This window comes from Colias philodice, chromosome 5 (assembly GCF_061535455.1).
Source record: "Colias philodice isolate Cphi_HAF_F1 chromosome 5, ilColPhil1 Martin Lab GWU primary, whole genome shotgun sequence".
NCBI lineage: Eukaryota > Metazoa > Arthropoda > Insecta > Lepidoptera > Pieridae > Colias > Colias philodice.
In genome coordinates this window covers 163,472-185,737 of record NC_143090.1, presented here as the reverse complement: position 1 = coordinate 185,737, position 22,266 = coordinate 163,472, and the positions used below count along the sequence as shown (strand labels likewise).

At 36.0% G+C, this 22,266-nt stretch overlaps 3 protein-coding genes across 3 annotated transcripts; 1 reads left to right on the top strand and 2 right to left on the bottom strand.

Annotated features, from left to right (window-relative positions):
- Nucleotides 1–2,645: 2,645 nt before the first annotated feature.
- On the bottom strand, nt 2,646–6,348 carry mats (MOB kinase activator-like 1). The gene is made up of 5 exons (XM_089695332.1): nt 6,196–6,348; nt 5,785–5,951; nt 5,058–5,285; nt 4,426–4,589; nt 2,646–3,879 (listed from the first exon to the last, which is right to left on the bottom strand). The coding sequence occupies exons 1-5, from the start codon at nt 6,207–6,209 to the stop codon at nt 3,799–3,801; spliced, it is 654 nt and encodes a 217-aa protein (XP_089551458.1). The 5' UTR covers nt 6,210–6,348; the 3' UTR covers nt 2,646–3,798.
- A 205-nt stretch (nt 6,349–6,553) lies between these two features.
- ND-MLRQ (NADH dehydrogenase (ubiquinone) MLRQ subunit) lies at nt 6,554–7,566 on the top strand. The gene is made up of 3 exons (XM_089695196.1): nt 6,554–6,714; nt 7,134–7,280; nt 7,443–7,566. The coding sequence occupies exons 1-3, from the start codon at nt 6,673–6,675 to the stop codon at nt 7,497–7,499; spliced, it is 246 nt and encodes an 81-aa protein (XP_089551322.1). The 5' UTR covers nt 6,554–6,672; the 3' UTR covers nt 7,500–7,566.
- Nucleotides 7,567–8,025: 459 nt separating this feature from the next.
- ALiX (programmed cell death 6-interacting protein-like protein AliX) lies at nt 8,026–21,995 on the bottom strand. The gene is made up of 13 exons (XM_089695361.1): nt 21,714–21,995; nt 21,453–21,571; nt 21,253–21,380; nt 21,029–21,182; nt 20,534–20,658; nt 20,139–20,454; nt 19,754–19,877; nt 18,112–18,289; nt 16,956–17,150; nt 11,076–11,555; nt 10,711–10,866; nt 10,203–10,308; nt 8,026–9,236 (listed from the first exon to the last, which is right to left on the bottom strand). Exons 1-13 carry the CDS (start codon nt 21,911–21,913, stop codon nt 9,034–9,036), a joined length of 2,484 nt encoding a protein of 827 aa, XP_089551487.1. The 5' UTR covers nt 21,914–21,995; the 3' UTR covers nt 8,026–9,033.
- Between the last annotated feature and the right edge of the window lie 271 nt (nt 21,996–22,266).

The following is a 22,266-nucleotide window of genomic DNA, read 5'->3' as shown; positions in this document are numbered from 1 at the left end:
GTAAAACACATCTAAGTAACCCACCTATTCCCACCCACATCCCGTACGCTATGCTCTCTATCCACAGGCCGCGCGTGCGCAGATGGCTCAGTAATCAGTATCTGCATAGCTAGCGAACGTATTTAAACTCGCCTGGTCGTTGGGCGTTCATGAACAATATCATCATCATCATTTTTATTGAAAATAATATTCATATATTTTTCTTTGCCCGCGGATTCCCCTGATGTTAAATTCGCATTAGTATGAGTCGTTTCACCGCTGTCAAAAGTTACCCATGGCCATGTCACATTAAAACGAATAAACACACTTTCGCATTTATAATATTATGCTAGAGGTCCGCCCCCGGCCCCGGCTTCGCCCGTGGCACATATTTCGCAATAAAAGGTAGCCTATGTCCTTTCTCGGGTATCAAAATATCTCCATACCTTTCATGCAAATTGGTTCAGTAGTTTAGGCGTGATTGAGTAACAGGCAGACAGACAGAGTTTCTTTCGCATTAATTTATAATATAAAATATTAGTATTAATGATTTGTCCTATGAAATTAATCACTCAAAATTTATAATATTCGCCGATGACCCTAAAATATTTAAAAATATAAATAATACAGAGGATGTTAAATTTCTTCGAGACGATCTAAATCGAATCTCGGAATGGACAGTATATCTAGCATATTAGATTTAAATAAATGCAAATTTATAAAGTTTTCCAAAAAGTTACAACCTATCATCTTCGTATTCCATAAATAATATCATCCTTGAGGAGATTACCCAAGTGCGAGACTTAGGAGTAACATTTGATAAAAAATTAAGTTTTATTCATCATATTAGTAATATAGTAACGAAATCTCTAAAACTTCTTGGGTTTGTATGGAGAAATTTCAAAATGTTCAAAAGTGTGCTACCTTGAACCAAAAATTGTTTATTGTTCATTAGTAAGATCTCTCTTGGAATATTGCTCACCAGTCTGGAATCCATCTTATCGATGTCACATAAAAAGACTTGAGCCTGTACAGTAAAAGTTTCTTTTTCTACTTACTTTTCATCAGCAAAAACGTAAATCTTTATAATCATAGGACCTCAGATGAAACTTTTTTAAAATGGAAAGTCATGGATGGCAGATCAAATGTTGTTATATAAAATTGTTACAAATTCGTATATTTGTCCTAATCTTCTATCAAAAATTAATATAGCTGTTCCGAGGAGATACTCTAGAAAAACCAATGTATTTTTTGTCAAAAGATATAGAACCAATTTAGGCTTCAACAGCGTCATTGCTAGAGTTTGTCGGGAACATAATAGATTATTAATGAATAGTACAAAAGTTGACATCAACTTTCTTAGTTTGTTTGCATATAAATTATTAAAGCGTTTTACATAAAAATATTCGCAACGACGTGTACCTACGTGTAGCTTAATGAGGAAAATCTCCATTTCTCATTAACAAAAATCCTAAAACGTCTTCAAAGATGTAAACCACTAGGTTTTGATTTTACCATAAAGTGGATAAGTAAGTCGGAACGTACTTAATATGTAATACTTATTTAATAATACATATATACGTTTGCTTATAAATACTTCTATCTTAAAGACAAAGTCCCATCAAAATCGGTCCAGCCGTTCCGGAGATTAGCCGGAACAAACACACGAAATTTGTAAAAATTACTATTTTTTATAGTTAAAGCTGAAAGTTTGTTTTTTGTATGTTTGTTTGTTTGTACGCGCTAATCTCAAGAACTACTACTGATCCTATTTTAAAAATTCTTTCGGTGTTAGATAGATAGTCATAGCCTAAGGTCATAGCCCATTTATCGAGGAAAGTTATAGGCTACATATCATCACCCTAGTCCCTAAGTTCAACAGGAGCGGAGCCACGCGGGTGAAACCGCGGAGCACAGCTAGTATTCAATAAGACAAGAATAATTTTTAATCATAATAAGTGTCTGAATTCTCGTGTTACCACTCATATTTAGAGCAGATGCAACATACCAACATACCTAATATGTTTCACTTATAGATGTTCGTCCAAGAATGTGATTACAAGAGATAGTCCGATTATTGGTTTTTTATTCGATATTGGGCAGCTTTACTTAATATTTGGCTGAATCACCTAATGTTCGGCAAAGTGATACTCAAAGCTTTTACTGTTAAGAGTTAAGACCCATGTAATGAGGTGGAATTTTAGTTGAGACACTGGAGACGGTTCGTTGGACAAAGAGCCTCGTACTTAAATTATTATTGAAGTGAAACTACTTTATTGGGGTTGGAAAAAAATTTAGTGTAACATTTTTTCGTTACGCGCCATCTTTTTCTTATCCCTACCACGCGTGATTGACGTATTTCTGTAAAGTTGCATATAGTAAATATTTTTTCGAAAAATAAGGTCATAAAGAAGTTTCACTTCTTACGTGTGTACACTAGTACACGCACACATTTTTTTACGCAAAGGATTACTATAAGTAGGAGAGGAATTTTTTTTATGTGGACGCAAAAGGTCTACAAAGTTGTAGCTAACCAAACTCCGGTAAATGAATGTGAATGATTGGTATGGTGCTTCCCTAGAACGAACTCAATGGTGATAAATATTGTTCTCAAACCTAACAACGTACACAAGGAAGGAAATGAGGATATAAATAATAAAACAGTATATTTGATATTCCGTATAATACATTTGCTTCAAATACAAAATCATTATAAATAAATCGTACTATGTGAGTGTACACTAAATCAACAAATGTAAATGAAATGCATTCAATATCTACACTTAAACTATGAGATATTTTGTTAAATAAACTTATACATCGAGTGCTCTCTACAAATAGAATATAAACTAAATTAAGTGTAACTCGAATGCTCGTGCACTCGAGTTCAATTCATCACAATAAATAAATAAGGAACTTAAACTAATTCGTTTCAAACTTTTGCCGTGTTAAGTTTTTGAAGTGAAACTTCTTTAGGCGAGTTGAGAGTAAAATTTCAATATCACGTCATGGCAATACCGTCACGCCATGGACTTAGGCGACGATTTTTGTAACTTTGACAAAGAAGTTTCACTCCTGACACGTGTGCTCGGCACACGCGCTTCTTTTTTTATTTGTTTACTTATTGATAAGTCTGCAGTGTTAAGAAAATAAACACAGTATTAATGCCGAAAATAGTTGAAACAGCAAATAAATGTTTTTATTATAATTTTCACAGGTTATTTAACTGTCAAATAAAAAAGATTATTTTTTCCATTTGAGTTATAAAAAAAAAGTAATACAATTTGATTAAAAAAAAAACAGATATAATATAAATAACTAATGTTTAATCTATTCTTATATAAACCGGGACGAGATCGGAACTGCGAATGATGAATCGTCCCACATCTTATAATAATTGATATATTTCTGTATCAAATCTAGATCCTCTTTACATATAAACACGTAATCTCTCGCGAGCGCTAAGGCAGTGGTCGGGCGTCGAGCGCGGCTTCTCGACTGTCATATAAAACTCAGTTATTATTAAGGAAATTCCGTTTATCGCTTTTATTTCGCTACACTTTAGAGTTCATATATAAAAAATCGGAGAGAGTAACTAGGCACTCTGTATTCAGTCAAATAGCGTACTAAAATTGTAAAGTCCATTTCATTTCATTTCTCTCCGTTTCTATGGCCATGTAAACATTGCGATGGCTTTCATATGTTTCGCTATTTCCGTATTTTTAAGGTAAGAGAAGATGATGAAGAAGAGATGTGACAGAGAGAGAGTGAGAGTGAGTGAGATAGAGTGGGGGGAGGGGGGGAGGGTGGTGTGAGTCCTCATCGCGCCTCCTTGGCGGTGAGCTTCTCGATGAGTTCCTGCAGCGGCGCCAGCTCGCGTCGCTCGATCAGGTTGAACTCCTGGAAACGCGCATCTCATCATTATTTATAACTAGATTTCCGCCCGCGGCTTCGCCCGCGTTTTCAAAGAAAAACTCGCATAATTACCGTGGGATTTCCGGGATAAAACCTATCCTATGTGTTCATCCAAGTTACCCTCTATATGTACGCTTAATTTAATTGAATTCGGTTCAGTAGTTTTTGCGTAAAAGAGTAACAAACACACACACACACACACATCCTTACAAACTTTCGCATATATAATTATAATATTAGTAGGAAGTAGGATAAGGACGACTATGTTACAGTCCAATTTAAACTAAATAAATTATGTTCGGTTTTTCACATTATTTTTATATTATCGAGAATGTATGTCACCATAAGATTGTAAAATGAATTTATAATACTTATAAGAACAATCTTATGGCTAATCTAGCCACAAGATTGTAACTTGTTTACAATTTTAGGGTGACTTACCAATTATACATTTTATTTCATTAAATGTTTGCTTAGCAATAAAGTAAATTGTAAGATAATAGACATACAGAAGCCACATTGGGATAGTACCTGCACAAAGAAGATGAAGTGCTTGAAGGAGGTGTTGAGGTGAGCCTCCTCGCCGAGCTGCACCACCTCGGGGAAGTGCTGGTGGTAGATGTGCGCGTACACGCGGAACAGCCGCTTGAGGATCGTCTTCGCCATCACCAGGAAGTTCTTGGGGAACGGCACACCTGCGCACACAACGCAGTGATCAACATTTTTTCTTATTTATATTATACTAGCTTACCGCCCACGGCTTCGCCCGCTTGGTCTAAAACCTAATAAATTATATACTAAAACCTTCCTCCTAAATCACTCTATCTATTAAAAAAAACCGCATGAAAATCCGTTGCGTAGTTTTAAAGATTTAAGCATACAAAGGGACATAGGGACAGAGAAAGCGACTTTGTTTTATACTATGTAGTGATTATCTTGCCTCATTTTTTATTTTACAGAAAGTAATAAACATTAAACTTAAAACCATGTTTTTTATTATGAGTTACAGAATTAAATTGGAACAATTCATTGTTTCGTTATCATATTATATTACATTCCATTAAAAAGTAAACTGAAATATTAAATTAATGTTATCTCTCTGAACTGATAAGCTACGGTTCACTTATTACATGTATAATGTTAAAGATTTAAAAAATTCATACCTATTTTGGAGGGAAACAGTGTTTCATCATCGAGTTGATCCTGGGCCCACGTCATCAGGTAGTCAATGTACTTGGGGGCGGAGCACTTGATGGGCTTCTTGACGGTGTGTCCGTCGGCCCAGTGGTACTCGTACTTGGGCCCCGCGGACATCACCGCACACGACTCCTCCGTGCAGAACTCTGTTATTGTGCCGTACAACATGTTGATCTGGTTGAAGAAGTCTACAGCTGAAACATTTATATAATACATATATACATTATACATATTATGTAGACCAAGTATAATATTCACAAGTGTGTTTAAAAATAACTTATTAAAAAATAAAAATTAGATACAATACAATTCAATTCCTTCATTAAGTACCTTTTAGGTCATTGTTTATTTAACAACAAATATCTATGACATTTTCTATGTTTATTTAATATTTATATTAAGATGTGGTAAAGTTCTTAGTTCAGTCAATTTAATATTGCACATTATACACAATGGCCAGCTGGTGTGAATCAACTTCCTGTGGCAGCAAGCAACCATATCTGTACAACAATACTGTTTTGCACAATCACATTGCCTCACACAAACATTACTCATTCATTTCTGAAGAACTGGATACAATTAAAATTTACAATATTACTTTTTTTTTCATTTAAATAAAATTTATACAATTTCTTATACCAAATGTATTGTTAAAATAATTATTAAATGCTAGTCTATATTTGAAAGTCTCACTGTTGACGGCGACCCACTCGTTGAGGTCCTCCCCCTCGGGCAGCATGACGGCCAGCCGCAGGTTGCCCGAGCCCAGGGTCGCCGCCGCATGCCGCATGAGATCATATTGGTGGGTGCCCTCTGGGATGTTCTTCTTTGGCTTAAAAGTCTTGTTTGACCGGCTACCACTGGAAAAGTTAGCACAAAACTTTCGTGTTTCAAAACATATACATACAATGCGTTGTTCAATATTTTGAAAATGCGAACACTATCTATTAGGATACAATATTTTTTAATTTATAAAAAAATAAACTTTCATAAATACAAAACATAAAATAATGAATTTTAGGAAATAAACAAGACGTCAAACGACAGGAAGTCTTGTTAAAAATAGACCTTAACTATTAAAAACGATATTGCGGTTATACTCACAACAAAAAGCTCATTTTGTTCCTTAGATTATTCGCTTCCACTTAATCAAAATATTTTTAAATAAATAGCACCGAATCATTAAAGAATAGGTTATATATTTTAATAACAATAAAAATCTAAAAATTCTAGTCTTGGTAGATTTGTCATTCAGCAATACACTTTTTTAATGTCAATATTATGTTCATAGATACTTAAAATTATGTTAGACAATAAAACTATTATATTTAATAATGCAATTTATATTTAAGAACATATTGAAATATGTATATTTCAATAGCTTATATTAATTTTAGTTTAATTTCTGAAAATGATAAAGAAATCAATTCATATTTTATATGTTGGCAACAAAGTCTGCGCAATGCGTCAGATTGTCAATTTTATCAATAAAATTTTCAGAAGTGTACATAGTCGAAAGCAATTTTACGCAGTATTTTCAGAATAGAATAGTAACGAAAAGGTTATAATAAAACATTCAATATGCAAGGTCTCAGTATTCAAAGTCTTAAAAAGCACAAGGCCGTAAGTAAATACAGTATTCAATATACTTTCAACATTACCTATAATTGCTTACATAATTAACCTCGAATCGTTCTTATACTCATTATGATTTTATTTTCTCACATATCTGTTACAGTTTGTATGTCATGAAAGTGATATAAACTTAATCATATAAGCTTCGTTGGAATTAGTACCGATTTTTATTAAAAACTTTAAGTAGTATCAATGTACATTTCCAAAACAATAAAGTTTATTTGTTTTAATGATGACTCTTTAACGATTAATTTTCCTGTAACTAAACACAGTTAATATTTATCCTATTTTGTAGTTATACAATGTTATTTCAACTCCTATCAACTCATTACTGCTTCAACTGACCTATTTTCATTAAGTATATATATAGGAAACTGAAATAAGTTAATTATAAATTACGTTTTCAGTTGATCCCCCTGTTTGTGTGTGTGGGTTTGGGTTGTGGAGCGTCAGTGTTCTACACCCTGCGTCTGGCCCTCCGCAACCCCGATGTGTCGTGGAACAAGAAGAGCAATCCTGAGCCCTGGGAGGAGTACAGAAACAAGCAGTACAAGGTTAACTGTTTCATATAACACTTGCGAGATTATCAATTTGAAATATTTTTTATTTATTGTAAAGGATTTACTATGTATATTTTTCAAATTAAAATTACATGCTACAAGTATTGTGTATGTATCTAAATGTATATTATTTTAATATTGATACTCTTATTGCAGTTCTACTCTCCCAACAGAGACTACAGCAAGGAGGAATGCCCCGCACCAAAATACTGAGCTCTCAATCATTATGTTGCATAAAGTTTTAGATGTTTTAATTTAATAAATAGCCAAATGTGATCGCTTTTTTGTTTTTATTTCTCAAATCTCTGACTCAACTTACTTAGCATAGTAATCCATTTCTATATCCTATATCAATTACATATTATATGAATTATGGGCTATGAATTTTCTGATTATGGAGCTTTTACTTATTTATATGTTAATGATCATTCATTATACAGATACAAGGAAACCAGTAAAAAGTATTTACTTTTGTAATCAGTACAAGGGTTTTGGGGAAACCATAGCATTTGCATAAATTATTATTTATACTGCTCCAACTTAATAAAAAAAATATATTTTATTTTATCCTATCAAAGGGATGAGTAGAATAAGACAGGTTGTTCAATTAATCTATATATCTTAAAGAGGATGAGTTTGTTTGCAGTCCAACAACCATTTTGATAACTTTTCAATAGATTTACATTAATTAATCTTTAAGTCACTCAGGGTAAATTTTTTGTTCAATAAAAAACAACTGTTTAGATAAAAATATAATTATCAACTTATCAAAATACCAATGAATTAAAATTAACATTCAATGAAATATTTCCCAGCCATGAGAAATATAGTTTGGTAAATTCATTAAAATAAATATTTGGAACTAATGCATTGTAACCGCGCACGTCGTAGCACCTACAGCCTACGAAGTTCCACCTACAGCAGATCAGATGAATTAGTACACATTATTCACAAGCATATTGATGTATAACTACATACAGTAAAAATTAATTCAGTAACATTGAAGGATATAATATCTAATAATAATAATTTGAATATTCAACAATCACAACTCTTATAATAATAATTTCAAAGTCTAATAAAATATTAGAATGTTACATGTTGAGCCTTACATAGAAATGCATTATACAATATCCAACACCTGTATAAGATCGCACCATTCCTTGTTTCCTTTCATTCCATACCGTGAGTTAGACACCTGTTGTTGGCAGACCATACAACTGTATCGGATTTATTACAGCATGTTAGCAGAATTAATTTTATCAGGTATAAATACTGAAATATCGTTTGTGAATAGACGCTTTTATTTATTTCGAAAAAAATGAGATAGAATTTAAATATTCTCTAAGTATGGTCTACCTTCGTGTCAAAGTTGTGTTTAAAAAATTTAACACTCATAATTTTTATACTTTTCGAAGGCTCGTAGCTTATAAGTAAGCCTCGATAACTTGTTTGTTATATTATGAAGTTAATAACGAACATACAATATCATATTAGAACCTTATGAAATGCAACTTATATCTAATTCTTGACAGAGTTATAAAAATAAGTTTCGTTATACGCTTTCTACAAATAATATATTATGATCTTTGGGAAAAATACAATAGATTCCCGTTTATAGTATCGGATTTACGTAGTACAAAAAATATAAACAATTATTTTTACAAAGGGATACCTTTGCATTGTATATTCTTGTGTGTGTGTGTGTGTGTGGGGTTGTGGGGTGTATGGGGTATGTGGGGTGGTGTTACTGCGGCGCGGGCGGGTAGGGGTTGTAGCCGGCGGGCGGCGGCTGCGGGTAGCCGGCAGGCGGTGGCGGGTACTGGTAGGGCTGGTAGGGCTGCTGCGGGCGCGCGTGGTGCGGGTACGGCAGCGTGGCGTACGGGTTGTACATCGCGGGCATGGGCGCGTACACGGCGTACGGCGCCGCGCCGTACGGCAGCGGCATGCCTGCACACCCCACCAGTACATTATATAGCACACCAAGATGATTCGGTATAAAACTCAATAGTTACTATTTTTAATGATATTAATATATTACAAAATTAGTCCGGGATACATCGCCCATTTTTGCAAGTGATTACTATCAAGCTAATTTTTCGTGAGTAGCTTTATTTTGATGAGATGCCCAATAATTTCATGTACGAAACTCTCGATTGTGGTAGCTACCAGAGGAAACAAGGATAAAATATTTTGATTTGATGGTTCTCGAATATTAATCACTAACTGAATGTTTTTTTTTGTTCAATCTCAAGATAATTATCTAAATTATTCGAAAAAATATTTGTCCTACAAAATCTATGGTTTGATCAAAGAGTCCCCCTTTCCAATGTGTATCGATAACGAAGTCATCATAAATGATTACTAACCAGCTGATTTTTTTATTTTCACTTATTTAATACTTATATAATTCAACAGACATATTGTCCTACAAATTGCGTAATAAATATTTGAGAACCGTCAAATTAAAAAATTTTATCCTTGTTACCTCTGTAAGCTACCACAATCGAGAGTTTCGTACATGAAATTATTGGGCATCTCATCAAAATAAAGCTACTCCCGAAAAATTAGCTTGATAGTAATCACTTGCAAAAATGGGCCATGTATCCCGGACTAAATCACTACATAGTATAAAACAAAGTCGCTTTCTCTGTCCCTATGTCCCTTTGTATTCTTAAATCTTTAAAACTACGCAACGGATTTTGATGCGGTTTTTTTTTAATAGATAGAGTGATTCAAGAGGAAGGTTTTAGTATATAATTTATTAGGTGTTAGACAAAGCGGGCGAAGCCGCGGGCGGTAAGCTAGTACACAATAAAAGAGAATTTAAATGTATTGGCTGCTAATAAGCTGTCATATTATCGATTTGGACCGTAATATTGCACTTTGTATGAAATTTGTTATTCAAAGTGTCACCTTGTGGTTGCGCGGGGTAGGGCAGCGCGGAGGACGTGGCCGCGGGGGCGGAGCCGGCGCTGGGGGGCGGCGGCCGAGGGGGCGCCTCCTTCTTCACCACCGCCGGCTAGATAAGGGAAATAATACAAAATGAATTTTACATTGAAACTGAATTAGAAATATTTTGGATTTATTTATTTCAGAAAGAAACAGCCATTTACAAACAAAAATGCGTAATATTAATACACAAACAAACCTAGTTTAATTTTTTACCTAAGTGTAATCATTATAATTTTAGGCATTACTATTTTGTGTGTCACAACATAAACATTAACAGAAACTTTAGTTTAGAGTTCATACAATTTATTTTTGTAATTGCTGATATACGACATGATTCCACAAAAATATCACCATGAATATACACAGTGATTCTCGAAAATTGTTGTTCAGAATACTTATTCTGATTTGTAGTTGTTGTCGTCAAAACGCAGGTGTGAGTGGGTGTATGTGTACGTGTATGTACAGTCACCTCGTTGGCGGCGTCGACGTGGTGCTGCGGGGGGCTGGGCGCGGGGCGGGCGGTGCCGCGCGACGCCTCCTGCGTCAGGTCTTTCAGCAGCTCCTCCTTCTCCGTCTTGCGCGCGAAGCAGAAGTCCGACACTTTGTTCTGGAACGCCACTAGCAGCTGGGCACGGAAATGAGAGACTCGTTATTAAAATATTCAATAAATTATGAAACATCTATAAAATATACCTACTCGACAATTTATTAGATAAAAATTTAATAGAAAATAATATTTAGTGAGTATGAAAATATGTTTTTTTATCTTTTTTCAATTTAGGTAAACTGGAACTATTATATTCGCACAATAATCGTAACCGGCCAGAAGCGTACCTGCGTGAGGTCGTTGTAGAACTTGACGCCCTCTCGCAGGTTGCCGGTGAGGTCCTGGTAGGCGTCGTGCGCCGCGCACAGCTTGCCGAGCGCGGCGTCCCGGCCGCTGGCGCCGCCGCGCTCCGCCGCGAGCCGCGCGTGCGCCGCCTGCAGCTCGGCCGCCAGGCGCTCCTGCGCGGCCAGCGACGCGGCGGCGCGGCGCTGCAGCGGCGCCAGCGCGGCGCCCAGCGCGGCGGCCGACAGCGCGGGCTCGTCCAGCGCGCCGTCGGCCGCCAGCGCCGCCAGGAAGCGCTCGCGCAGGTCCAGCGTGGCGTCCTTGAGCGCCGCCTCCAGCTCGTCGCGCTCCGCCTTGAGCGCCTCCACGTCGGCCACGAGCGCGCGCAGGGCCCGCGCCGCGTCGCCGTCCGCCCCGCAAGGCGCCGGCGCCTCCGGCACGTCCGCGTCGATCTCGCCCTCGCTGCGGCTCAGCAGCTCGATGCTCTGCCGACACGCTCGCTCATTTAATACTATACGAGAATATGATACGTTCCACCTTATGCGAAAGATTAGAAAGAGACGTCACGAAGAGTGATCTGCCGATGATTTTCCATTTTTGCTTTAAAAAAAAATAATATAAAAATTTCTATAAACAAAGAAAATTTCCATTGAGGAAAATTTATATAAGCCAGGAAAATTTATATACGTCAGGATAATTTCTATACGTCAGGAAAATTTCTATGCGTCGGAAAAATTTCTATGCGTCCGGAAAATTTCTATACGTCAGGAAAATTTCTATACGCCAGGAAAAATTCTATTAGCCAGGAAAATTTCTATACGCCAGGAAAAATCCATAAGTCGGGAAAATTACGATAAGTCGGGAAAATTACGATAAGTCAGGAAAAATTTCCATAAGTCCGGAAAATTTCTATTCGTCAGGAAAAATTCGGAAAATTTCTATACGTCAGGAAAAATTCCATAAGTCGGGAAAATTTCTATAAGAAAGGAAAATTTCCATAAATCCGGAAAATTTCTATACGTCAGGAAAAATTCTATAAGCCAGGAAAATTTTTATACGTCAGGAAAATTTATATGCGTCGGGAAAATTTCTATAAGCCAGCAAAATTTTTATACGTCAGGAAAATTTCTATTAGCCAGGAAAATTTCTATAAGCCAGCAAAATTTCTATAGGCCAGGAAAATATCTATACGTCAGGAAAATTTCTCTTTGTGGGGAAAATTTCTATAAGTCAGGAAAATTTCGATAAGGGCCGATTTTTCAATGCTTGGATAAAACTTATCCGTCCAATAAAGTATAACACGATAATATTAAAATGTCACGTAAACTGTCAAATACGTGCAATTAGAATAGTTTTTGAAATGGTAGTTTTATACATTATTCGACGAATAAGTTTTATCCAAGCATTGAAAAATCGGCCCTAAGTCAATAAAAAATAATATTATACAGGGTGACTGGTAAGACGTCAGACGCATTTTGACAGGAGCTTCTTCTCATGAAACTGAACAACTTTTGTTCTACAACTTTGCTGAATTCGTAGAAAAAAAATTGGACTTTGTATGGAAATCGGTCAGCTGATTAGCGAAGTTTCCTTACAAAGTCCAATTTTTTTTTACGAATTCAGCAAAGTTGTAGAACAAAAATTGTTCAGTTTCATGAGTAGAAGCTCCTGTCTAAATTCGTCTAATGTCTAGATGCTCTCCCATCTCACGGAACCGTTGTATTAAGTTCTCTTCTGAATTATTTCTGAGAAACACGAAATATAAGGTTATTTATTATGCATACCATGTTAAAACTTAAAATATAAATTTATAGTTGAATCGTTTCCATCGCCTTAAATACGTATTTTATACGGAAGATTGCTCTAAACCGTTGTTAGGCGATTGTGAAGGTAATATTATTATTTATTTAATTAAGTATTTAATTTGATAGATAAATTAAAAAATTTAATCAGAGAGATAATGTAAAAAGCAGTTTTACCTACTAATATTATAAATGCGAAAGTTTGTGAGGATGTGTGTGTGTGTGTGTTTGTTACTCTTTCACGCAAATACTACTGAACCCACAGAACAGTAAAGTAGATAGAAGTGCGATGTGGGCGTGGCCCACGTGTCACTGGTAAGGTAAGATCACCTAACTTGCTCTCAGTTATGCGCAGAAAAATATTCGAGTCGGTTGTCAGCTGTCAAATCTTTTTTCCATATTTATTCATTAATTAGGACGTGTTGTTCGGTATTAGAGTGCAAAAATTATAGCAGACGAAATAATATCAGCAACGGAGGCATTTCATACCATCGGTACGTCTTATTTTTATTTATTTTAATTATATTTTATGTTATAACTTCGCTTGTCGTAATTTGTCAAAATTGTATACAAATATCTAGTCAAAATGAACCTTATGTATTAAGAAATTAGTACTTTTATAGATTGAACAGAAAACAAGACTTTCTGGAATATTATTGCAATAAACAAACGAATGTCGGTTTAGTGATGATTGTGGCGCATATCGATAGTATCGATACTTTAGAAAAGACAAACATTATAAATATTGAATTTTATTTTTTTTTTCCTTAGCTTTCATTTGACCAATTTATTTATAGATTTCCCAAAGAGGCTTATTTAAAAGAGAAATGGATAAATGCAACGTGACGAGTTACAGGTAAATTAGCTTGGAGAAATTTTTGCGTTTGTAGTAGTGTATGGTCAGCAAATAAAATAAAACAACATTTTATTTTTAGTTTTTATTTTATACAGGGTTACTTGTAAAACACCAGCAACCTCGCAGGACAAGATAGCTAACATCATAAGTAACAACATTTGTTCTACGACTTTTGGCATAACGCAATAAATTATTTTTAAATGATTTTTTAAACTTTTATTGTACTCTCCTTACATTTGTAAGTCTATGTTCTATTAATTATCGGATGGACGACGCGACGCCCCCTTCCCCCTCTCGTTCGCTTTTTGTTTACGTAATTTTTGGGAGGCGTAGAGTTTATAATATTCAGACGGAAAATTAAATGAATATTTATTTTTGTATGAAAATAAAATCTAACAAATTATCAAAAGTCGTAGAACAAATGTTGTTACTTATGATGTTAGCTATCTTGTCCTGCGAGGTTGCCGGTGTTTTACAAGTAACCCTGTATATATAAGGGATTTTAAATTAAACTATATGTGTTTCTCCTCTGAAAAAGATGAGACTTTATTTTAATATTTGCACATTTAACATACATATAACTTTTACATTAACAATGTTACTAAAATGAAAAATTTACTAACCTGAAAAAGAAACGACATTTAAAGTTTAATTCTTTAGTTTGAGAAGTCAAAGGCTTGCCTCGACCATGTTTTAACACTGGAGCCATATTGAATTAACAATATAAAGTTACAACACTTACACACAAATTAAACACTAGTTATGGCCCTGCCTTCATACAAAACTGCTGAATACGCCGTTCGCACGGGAATAGAATGTGGATGCGATTTCCCTTAGTTAGCATCCAAGCTTACGTCTTTATAATTATTAAACTGTATAAATTCATTCTTTAACTCCGGTCTGTATCGTGCAGACATGGGTGTAAAAGTCTCATTTTAGCTATTAAATGTAGTTTTTAAGTACATCTGAGTTTTCATTTGGGGCCTCCGGCTGCGGGACATGTAATTCACTTCAACAAATATTATAACAATAATAACAAATAATAACAACAATCAACAAATACAAAATTTATCAATTAAACTAATATTAATAATTATAATTTTTGAATGAAATGTGCTTTATGTTCTAACGGTACCAAACGACTGCACGTGGCACCTGTGGACAGCGTAAACTGGTTTTTTCTGGTTTTGTGCGTATTTCCACTTTCCACTATCAAGTGACGATTTATTTATTTGTTTTGTTTCGTAATTATTATGGTCAAATATTAATTATGAAACAAATTATTATGGACACGATATTTTATTGTTTCACGGTAGTCGCCTTGTCGTTTGCTCAAGGACGTAAAATTGAATGATATATTTTTTTTTATAAAGTCAAAACCATTTTCTTTCAAATAAAAACTTGTTTTTATTGAAAACAAAAGTGTTGCTAGGAATAAGTATAAAATTAAATAGTAATGTTAGGATATCGAAACATTTTTGTATAGGCCAGAACGATATAGTGGAAACGCGCTCTAAGATCTGAGTAATATACACACCACTACATATGCAAAAATTTCTCCAAGCTAATTTACCTGTAACTGGATGTCGAACAGCACTAAGCAGTCTAACAAAGGCCACCGATACATCAAACCTACAGCAGTTCCAAGATTTAAAATAATGCATATTTTCTGTTTGTATTTTGTAAATATAGATTTATACTATTCTATTCCGTTTTTTATTTAATAATAATAATATGAAAAGACGTACTTAGTAGTAATAAACATACTCCAAAATGTGACGCATTATGCTATACTCATATTATAATAGAAAGAAAAAAAATGCACAAAAAAATATTTATTTGTGAATTATTATCGATAACAAGGCTGACGCCTGACATCCCTTAGAGCATAGCATCAGATAAATATCAAGTTAATGTCATTAATGTTGAGTGACACAAATTTCAACCTTATCTCTATGTGTTGAGGTTCAAAGTTATATCTATCGAAAATTAACGCCCTCTGTTGTGGAGTAGCTGAATGTTTTCGAATTTGGAATTTCTGAGCAATGAGAAACAAAACAGCTAATATACCTAGGGATGTTATACTAAAATAAACCGTAACATGGTGCGTTAGGGTACATATTTAAATGCTGAATTTATAACCTAATTCAGTTTCTACTCAAATTAAGCTGTCCAATCAAAGACATAGTTTACTTGTAGTGTACTGTATAACTATCTGTTTAAATGTGTGGGTTTGGCGACACTGGTTTTCATACTAATTATGACATTAAAGCACTTCTATATGTTTTTACTGTTCTGTGACTGAACCGATTACAATGAAATTTAGCACACATATAGAAGGTAACTTGGATTAACACATAGGGTAGGTTTTATCCCGGAAATCCCACGGGAACGGGAACTATGCGGGTTTTCCATTGAAATCTAGTATATTAATAAGTTAAATAATGAGAGTACATAATGTTGAGATATTACTGAACTGACAACGAATAACGGAACATTTTTAATTTCTCCGAGTGAAATAATGTGATAAATCCTAAAATGTTTAAATCTATTTTGAATTGAAACTTTTTTAGGTGCGTTGAGAGTAAAAGTCTGTAGCGACTAAATATTTGTACGTATCAACAGTATAGTCACGTAGGTAGATCAACAAACGTTTAACTTATATTTTAAGATTGTAACAAGCACGTATATGCAGTATATTAGCTATGTTGTAAGCGAAATAATTGAGTCATTTTATTGATCCGTCAAGTTTGTATTAGTCTTCATTAATAAAAAAAAAATGTGTGCGTGTACTAGTGTACACACGTAAGAAGTGAAACTTCTTTATGACCTTATTTTTCAAAAAATAATTTACTATATGCAACTTTACAGAAATACGTCAATCACGCGTGGTAGGGATAAAAACAAGATTGCGCGTAACGAAAAAATGTTACACTAAATTTTTTTCCAACCCCGATAAAGAAGTTTCACTTCGATAATATCTTATACATAATGAACTATTTATATAAAGTTTTCTTAAGCGTCTAATATGGACATCTTAAGAGCAAAGGAAAAATGGTACATTTTTCCACAACTATGTATTTATGAAAATTTACAATCGTTCTTTATTGTATTAATTTGTATACTTTGTGTTTAGGAAGCTTTACTTTAAGCAAAAGACAATGGCAGTTATGCGATAAACATTGATACAATGTTGACATGCGTGTGTACTTGTGCGCGGGTCTCACCTCCTTGTGCTGCTGGAACTTCTGCTGCACGATGGCGTCGGCGCGCACGGCGTTGTCGATGATCTGCGCGTACTTGGCGCTGTTGGCGCGGAACGCCTCCGTGAGCTGCGGCGAGGCGGTGCGCGCCCAGCGGGCCCCGAACTGCGCGCGCAGTGCGGCGTCGGCTTGCTCCTCCTCGCGCAGCATGCGGTCCGCCTGACACACGCAACTGAGCTACACTTCTACGAGCTATAGTAGAACCATTTTAATAGGCAACATTTGACAGTTCAACAAAATTCAACAACGTAACCTAGTAACGACGACATAGAATATCATGATATTTCGTTTCGTTAGAACTGCACATTCGCTTAACTTTTTTCAATTACGATTACATATTTAGAATAATAATGACCTATACAAGTTATTTTATGATTTGATTTTACTGATAAACCATTCTAAACATAATAAGAAATTTCTGATTTAAAGAACTGACGTCGCTACAATTTTGTGTCACTAAACCTTTTTTCTTTTTAAATACCAGAGACTCTAAAAATCGAAATCTGACATCTACAATCGAATGCATTGATTACTTGTGAATAAAAATCATCATAAATTAATAAATGCGTTGTGTTTTTTTTTTAATTATGTATTATACTTGTCTTATTTTGCTCCTTAAATTTACGAAAGAAAGTGTATTATACTGGGACAGGGATACGCCTGATGAATTTTAAAATTGACACGTGTTTCAAGTTCGATTGACAAATGTTTCAAGTCCGTATCGATTAATTCACTTTAATCGATGTTTTTAAGCAGGTTACCTCTCTTCGAAGATAAAATTGATAGACGTCAAATGTTGCCTATTAAATCGGCTCGACTATAAAGACTCGATATTCTTATATTTATATACTTAATAGAATAAAAATAAATCCATTTTCAGAACTCGGCGAGCGTCTTTAACGTCGCAAACGGGTGTTCCGCAAGGTTTAGCTTTAGGTCCCAATCATATGGCAATAATATATAATATTCTGTCGAAAGACGATGCTATCTTATTATTTTAAAATTTAATTGTACGTTTTGTGTAATACGATGCATCGTATCGCAATACCTGCATGAGGTCGTTAATTATATGTATCAAATGTATCGGTATGCAATAAACGTTTAGAGCGCGGTGTCGCACCTCGGTGAGGATGTCGCGGTTGCGCTGCAGCAGGTCGGGCAGGTCGGCCATGAGCTGCTCCAGCGCCGCCAGCCCGCCCGCCCCGCGCACGGCGCGCGCCTTGCTGCGGATGGACTCGGGCAGCCCGCCGCCGCTCGCGCTCTCGATGCACGCCGGCAGGTTCAGCGACGCCATTATGCTGCGGGCACATTGACACTGTAGTTGTCGCACTCGGCCGATTCGTTTATTAGTTTTGTCCCGCATCACTATGTGTTTTTAGGCCCGAAAAAGTTTCGTTCTTGTTTTATTGGAAATATCTAAGGAGCTTCATTTTTTAAATGCACGAATAGAACACCCAGAGTTTTATTTCGAAAACACGATTTTTAAAAAAATGTTGTGTGGTTTTATGAAACCACGGTAAAAGTGAAACCATTCGAACGGTTCCGAACACTGCTTTGTGTAGCGCATGTCGCGTGACGGTCGGTTGCCGAGTCGAGATATGCGCTACACGGACCAAAAAGTTTGAGACGATGTAATAAAAGTTTCACTTTAAAAATATTTAAAATATTGGAATTTTCGCGGCCGACTGAGCTAAATAAATTTTTATAAAAAAAATAGATACACTAGATAATTTATTATGTTGCTAATATATGAAGTGATTACAGGCGCAAGTTATCCCTTTTTGAAATTTTCGATATTGTCGATAGAGGCGAAAATATTGTACTTTTTATTGATTTTCGTTTTTATTTTTTTATATTATATGCATGCGTTAGTAGAAGCTCTGTTTAGTACCAAAAGAAGCCTTGAACTACATGTGACAAAAATACCACATTCTAACCACGAAGTTATTACGAGATATACATTTTCAAAGAATTCAAAGATAGGGTTGTCACTATTTTTACCATTAATTACGTTTGACTTTTAATGAGATTACTATGATCAATTTTCGAAATATTGACAAAAAGGAGATTAATTTTTATTAATTTGATATTATTGAATTGTCTTAAAAATATAAGATATTTTTTTATTCAGTTAATTAATTACATATCATAAGGATTACCTACCTATAATAATGTATTGAATAATATTAAAATATCGACTATAACTAACGACTTAAAACATAAACAAAAACTTGGTAATAGAGAGATGATATTATATATAATTGTTAAAAACAGCTTTGACTTTTTCTTTACTAAGGACAACCCTGACATTGAATTCTTTGAAAATCTATATCTCGTAATAACTTCGTGGATTTCTCGTAATAAATGTGGTATTTTTGTCACATGTAGACCTCAGTTCAAGGCTTCTTTTGGTACTAAACAGAGCTTCTACTAACGCCTGCATACGAAAATTCCAATATTTTAAATATTTTTTAAAAATCGTGTTTTTGAAATAAAACTCTGATTGTTCTACTCGTGCATTTAAGAAGAGAAGCTCCTTAGATATTTCCAATAAAACAAGAATGAAACTTTTTCGGGTCTAAAAACATATAGTGCGCATTTCAACGTGCGTTCTCGATAAACGGCCTATCGAACAGTGAATTGACCAATGGTTCTTGAAATTTGTGCGTTAGAGCGAACGAAATCTTTACCTTTGCAATATTAGTATAGATAATATTATCTAATCGTCAACTAAGTAAAAACGAAATAATGACGAGGCCGACCTGTTGAGCAGCTGCGTGGCGTCGCGCAGCTTGTTGATCTCGGCGCCGACCAGCTCGGCGCGGCGCGCGTCGCTGGCCGCCAGCGCCGCGTGCACCGCCGCCGGCAGCAGCCGCTCCCACAGGTCTGCGCCCACACGGGCAGAGGCGTTATAGGTACAGAGACATAATACTGATTATAAACATTTTGCTCCTTGAGTGAATTCAACTAACTACTGACAAATGACTACAAATAGAGGAGCCTCCGGATGAATATTCGGTGAATGTTTATGGCAAATTTGTGGGGGTTCTAATTTATTAAGTTATACTTGAGAAAAAAGAAAAAAGAGAACGGGTACGAAAAATTCGGTGAAGCGGACACGATAGAGGTAAAACGAAAGTTCGGGACCTGGGGCGGCGCCCCAGCGGGGCTGCGGCGGCAGCGGCTTGGCGACGGGCGCGCGCGGCACGGGCTCCAGCGCGGCCGCCTCGGGCACGCGCTCGTGGTAGATGAAGTCGTTGTCGCGCGCGGCGGCGGCCAGCTGGCGCGCGGCCCGGCCCGCCAGCTCGGCCACGCGCCCGCCGCCCGCGCCCGGCGCCGCGCGCAGCATCTCGCCCGCCAGCCGCAGCCGCGCGATCTCCTCGCCCACGCTCTTGTTGGCGCGGCACACCTGCGCCTGGTGGTACTGCGTCAGCCCGCGGAACGTGGCCTGCTTCGCGCTCATCTGGTGAGACACACGCGATGACGTCAAATATTGTTATAATATCGCATGTGAGTAACTTTACGTATGTGACGACACTCACCATGGATAGCCAATCTCTCTCCCACAAATTTTTGAGCGCATCCTTCTGCATGGAGCGCAGCGCGTCCGTGAATAGCTCCTCGCACTGCGCGCACACCTTCGCGACCATGCTATCTTTCATTTCATCTAAAAAATTAATCCCATTGTGAAAATTAATTCTGTGTTTATTATAGTCTGATATGTTTACATGACAAATGCGACAAACTTTATTCCAGTTCCATTATGCGATCGAACACACTTTAAAGTTGTGACAATAAAATATAAATTAAATATTTGCACACCCAGATAGTGGGTAGAATGTATTAGCGCTATAAAATTGTAATAACAACACCTATATTTTTAACTGCATTCTTGCAAATAATTATAATTTGAATTTGAATAATACAGTATTATCTCACTAATACAGCACTTCAATATATACCAAACTAGTGAGATTCCACTGTATATTATAGATAAAATAAATAATGTGACAATTTTATTAAGTTAAGGTTTGTACCTCTGATACACTTGTAAGCGATGACTTCCTGAGCCTGAGCCAGCATCAGTTGTGACAGAGCATTCAGAGTGTCTGGGTTGAGGTCGGAAGTGGTCTCCTGGTGCACCGCCAACATTATGTTCCCTTTCAGATATGCAAATATACCAGCCGATTGCTGTGAATTTAAACAAGCATATCAATCACAGGTCAGACGAAGCAAACGATCAATGAAAGGATTTAAGTACCTGCAGTAGTTTAGCTGCTAGTTTTAGAGATTCTTCAGTGTCCAGAGGCTGCTGAGCAGCTATAGCACTCTGCATGGCTGCTATGTTGAACAGGATGCACATTCTTTCATAAGCTAAAGAGCTTATAGCTACAACACATTGAAAATTAATTTCCTGTAATAACAAATATATGAACAGCACTCTCTGATCGTTGTACTTACTGAGACTCATTCGACCGCCAAATATTGATCCTTTGTCGAAGGCATCCTTCCATTTAAACGGAATCTGCACCTCCTGCGGGGGAATCTTACTCTCCAGTGATACGAGTTGGTCATAGTAGCTAGAAAGATTACGTTTTCTTAATCCTTTTATCTTTTAGTATAAACTAAACGGATCGTATTTGTATCAACGATAGTAAATAGTTTTTATTAACTTGAAGTATGATTCAATAATAATGAATGACTCATACTGCGCTAATATACCTGTAAAGATCGTCCAGTGTGGACTTCTCGAACACTTTCCAAATAGCTGCGGTCCGCAGGCGGCTTAACTCGTTGATCGCATCGCTAAAGTCTTCTGTACTTTGACTACCACTATACGTATTTTGAATTAAATTTTTTAATGGTTTGACGATGTCTACGTCGGAAGATTTTTTAAACGGGACGGCTAATAGTTCAGCCATTTCTAGCTTCAATGACTTTGTTTGTGAAATGTCACAGTCACAGAAATGTGAATTGTGATTACTGATTACAGAAAAGTTGCGATATTTGACACATGTGACATGACAAACAAATACAAATGTTGGCAGTAGCAAAAAATACTTAATAAATTTAATGTCAATGCTCCTTGCAATGCTCTAAAATTAATAATTTTAGTGATTTTAATAGTTTCCTTTTCTAACTTATTCGTTTAATAACTTTCGTTCGTCCCAGATCTGCCCCGGATCTCGGTTTTAATTTTTTTTCGATGGGCCCTGGAAGGAAAGACGAAAGTACTTGAATAGAAATAGAAAGTTTTGCAGAAAAGAAACATTTC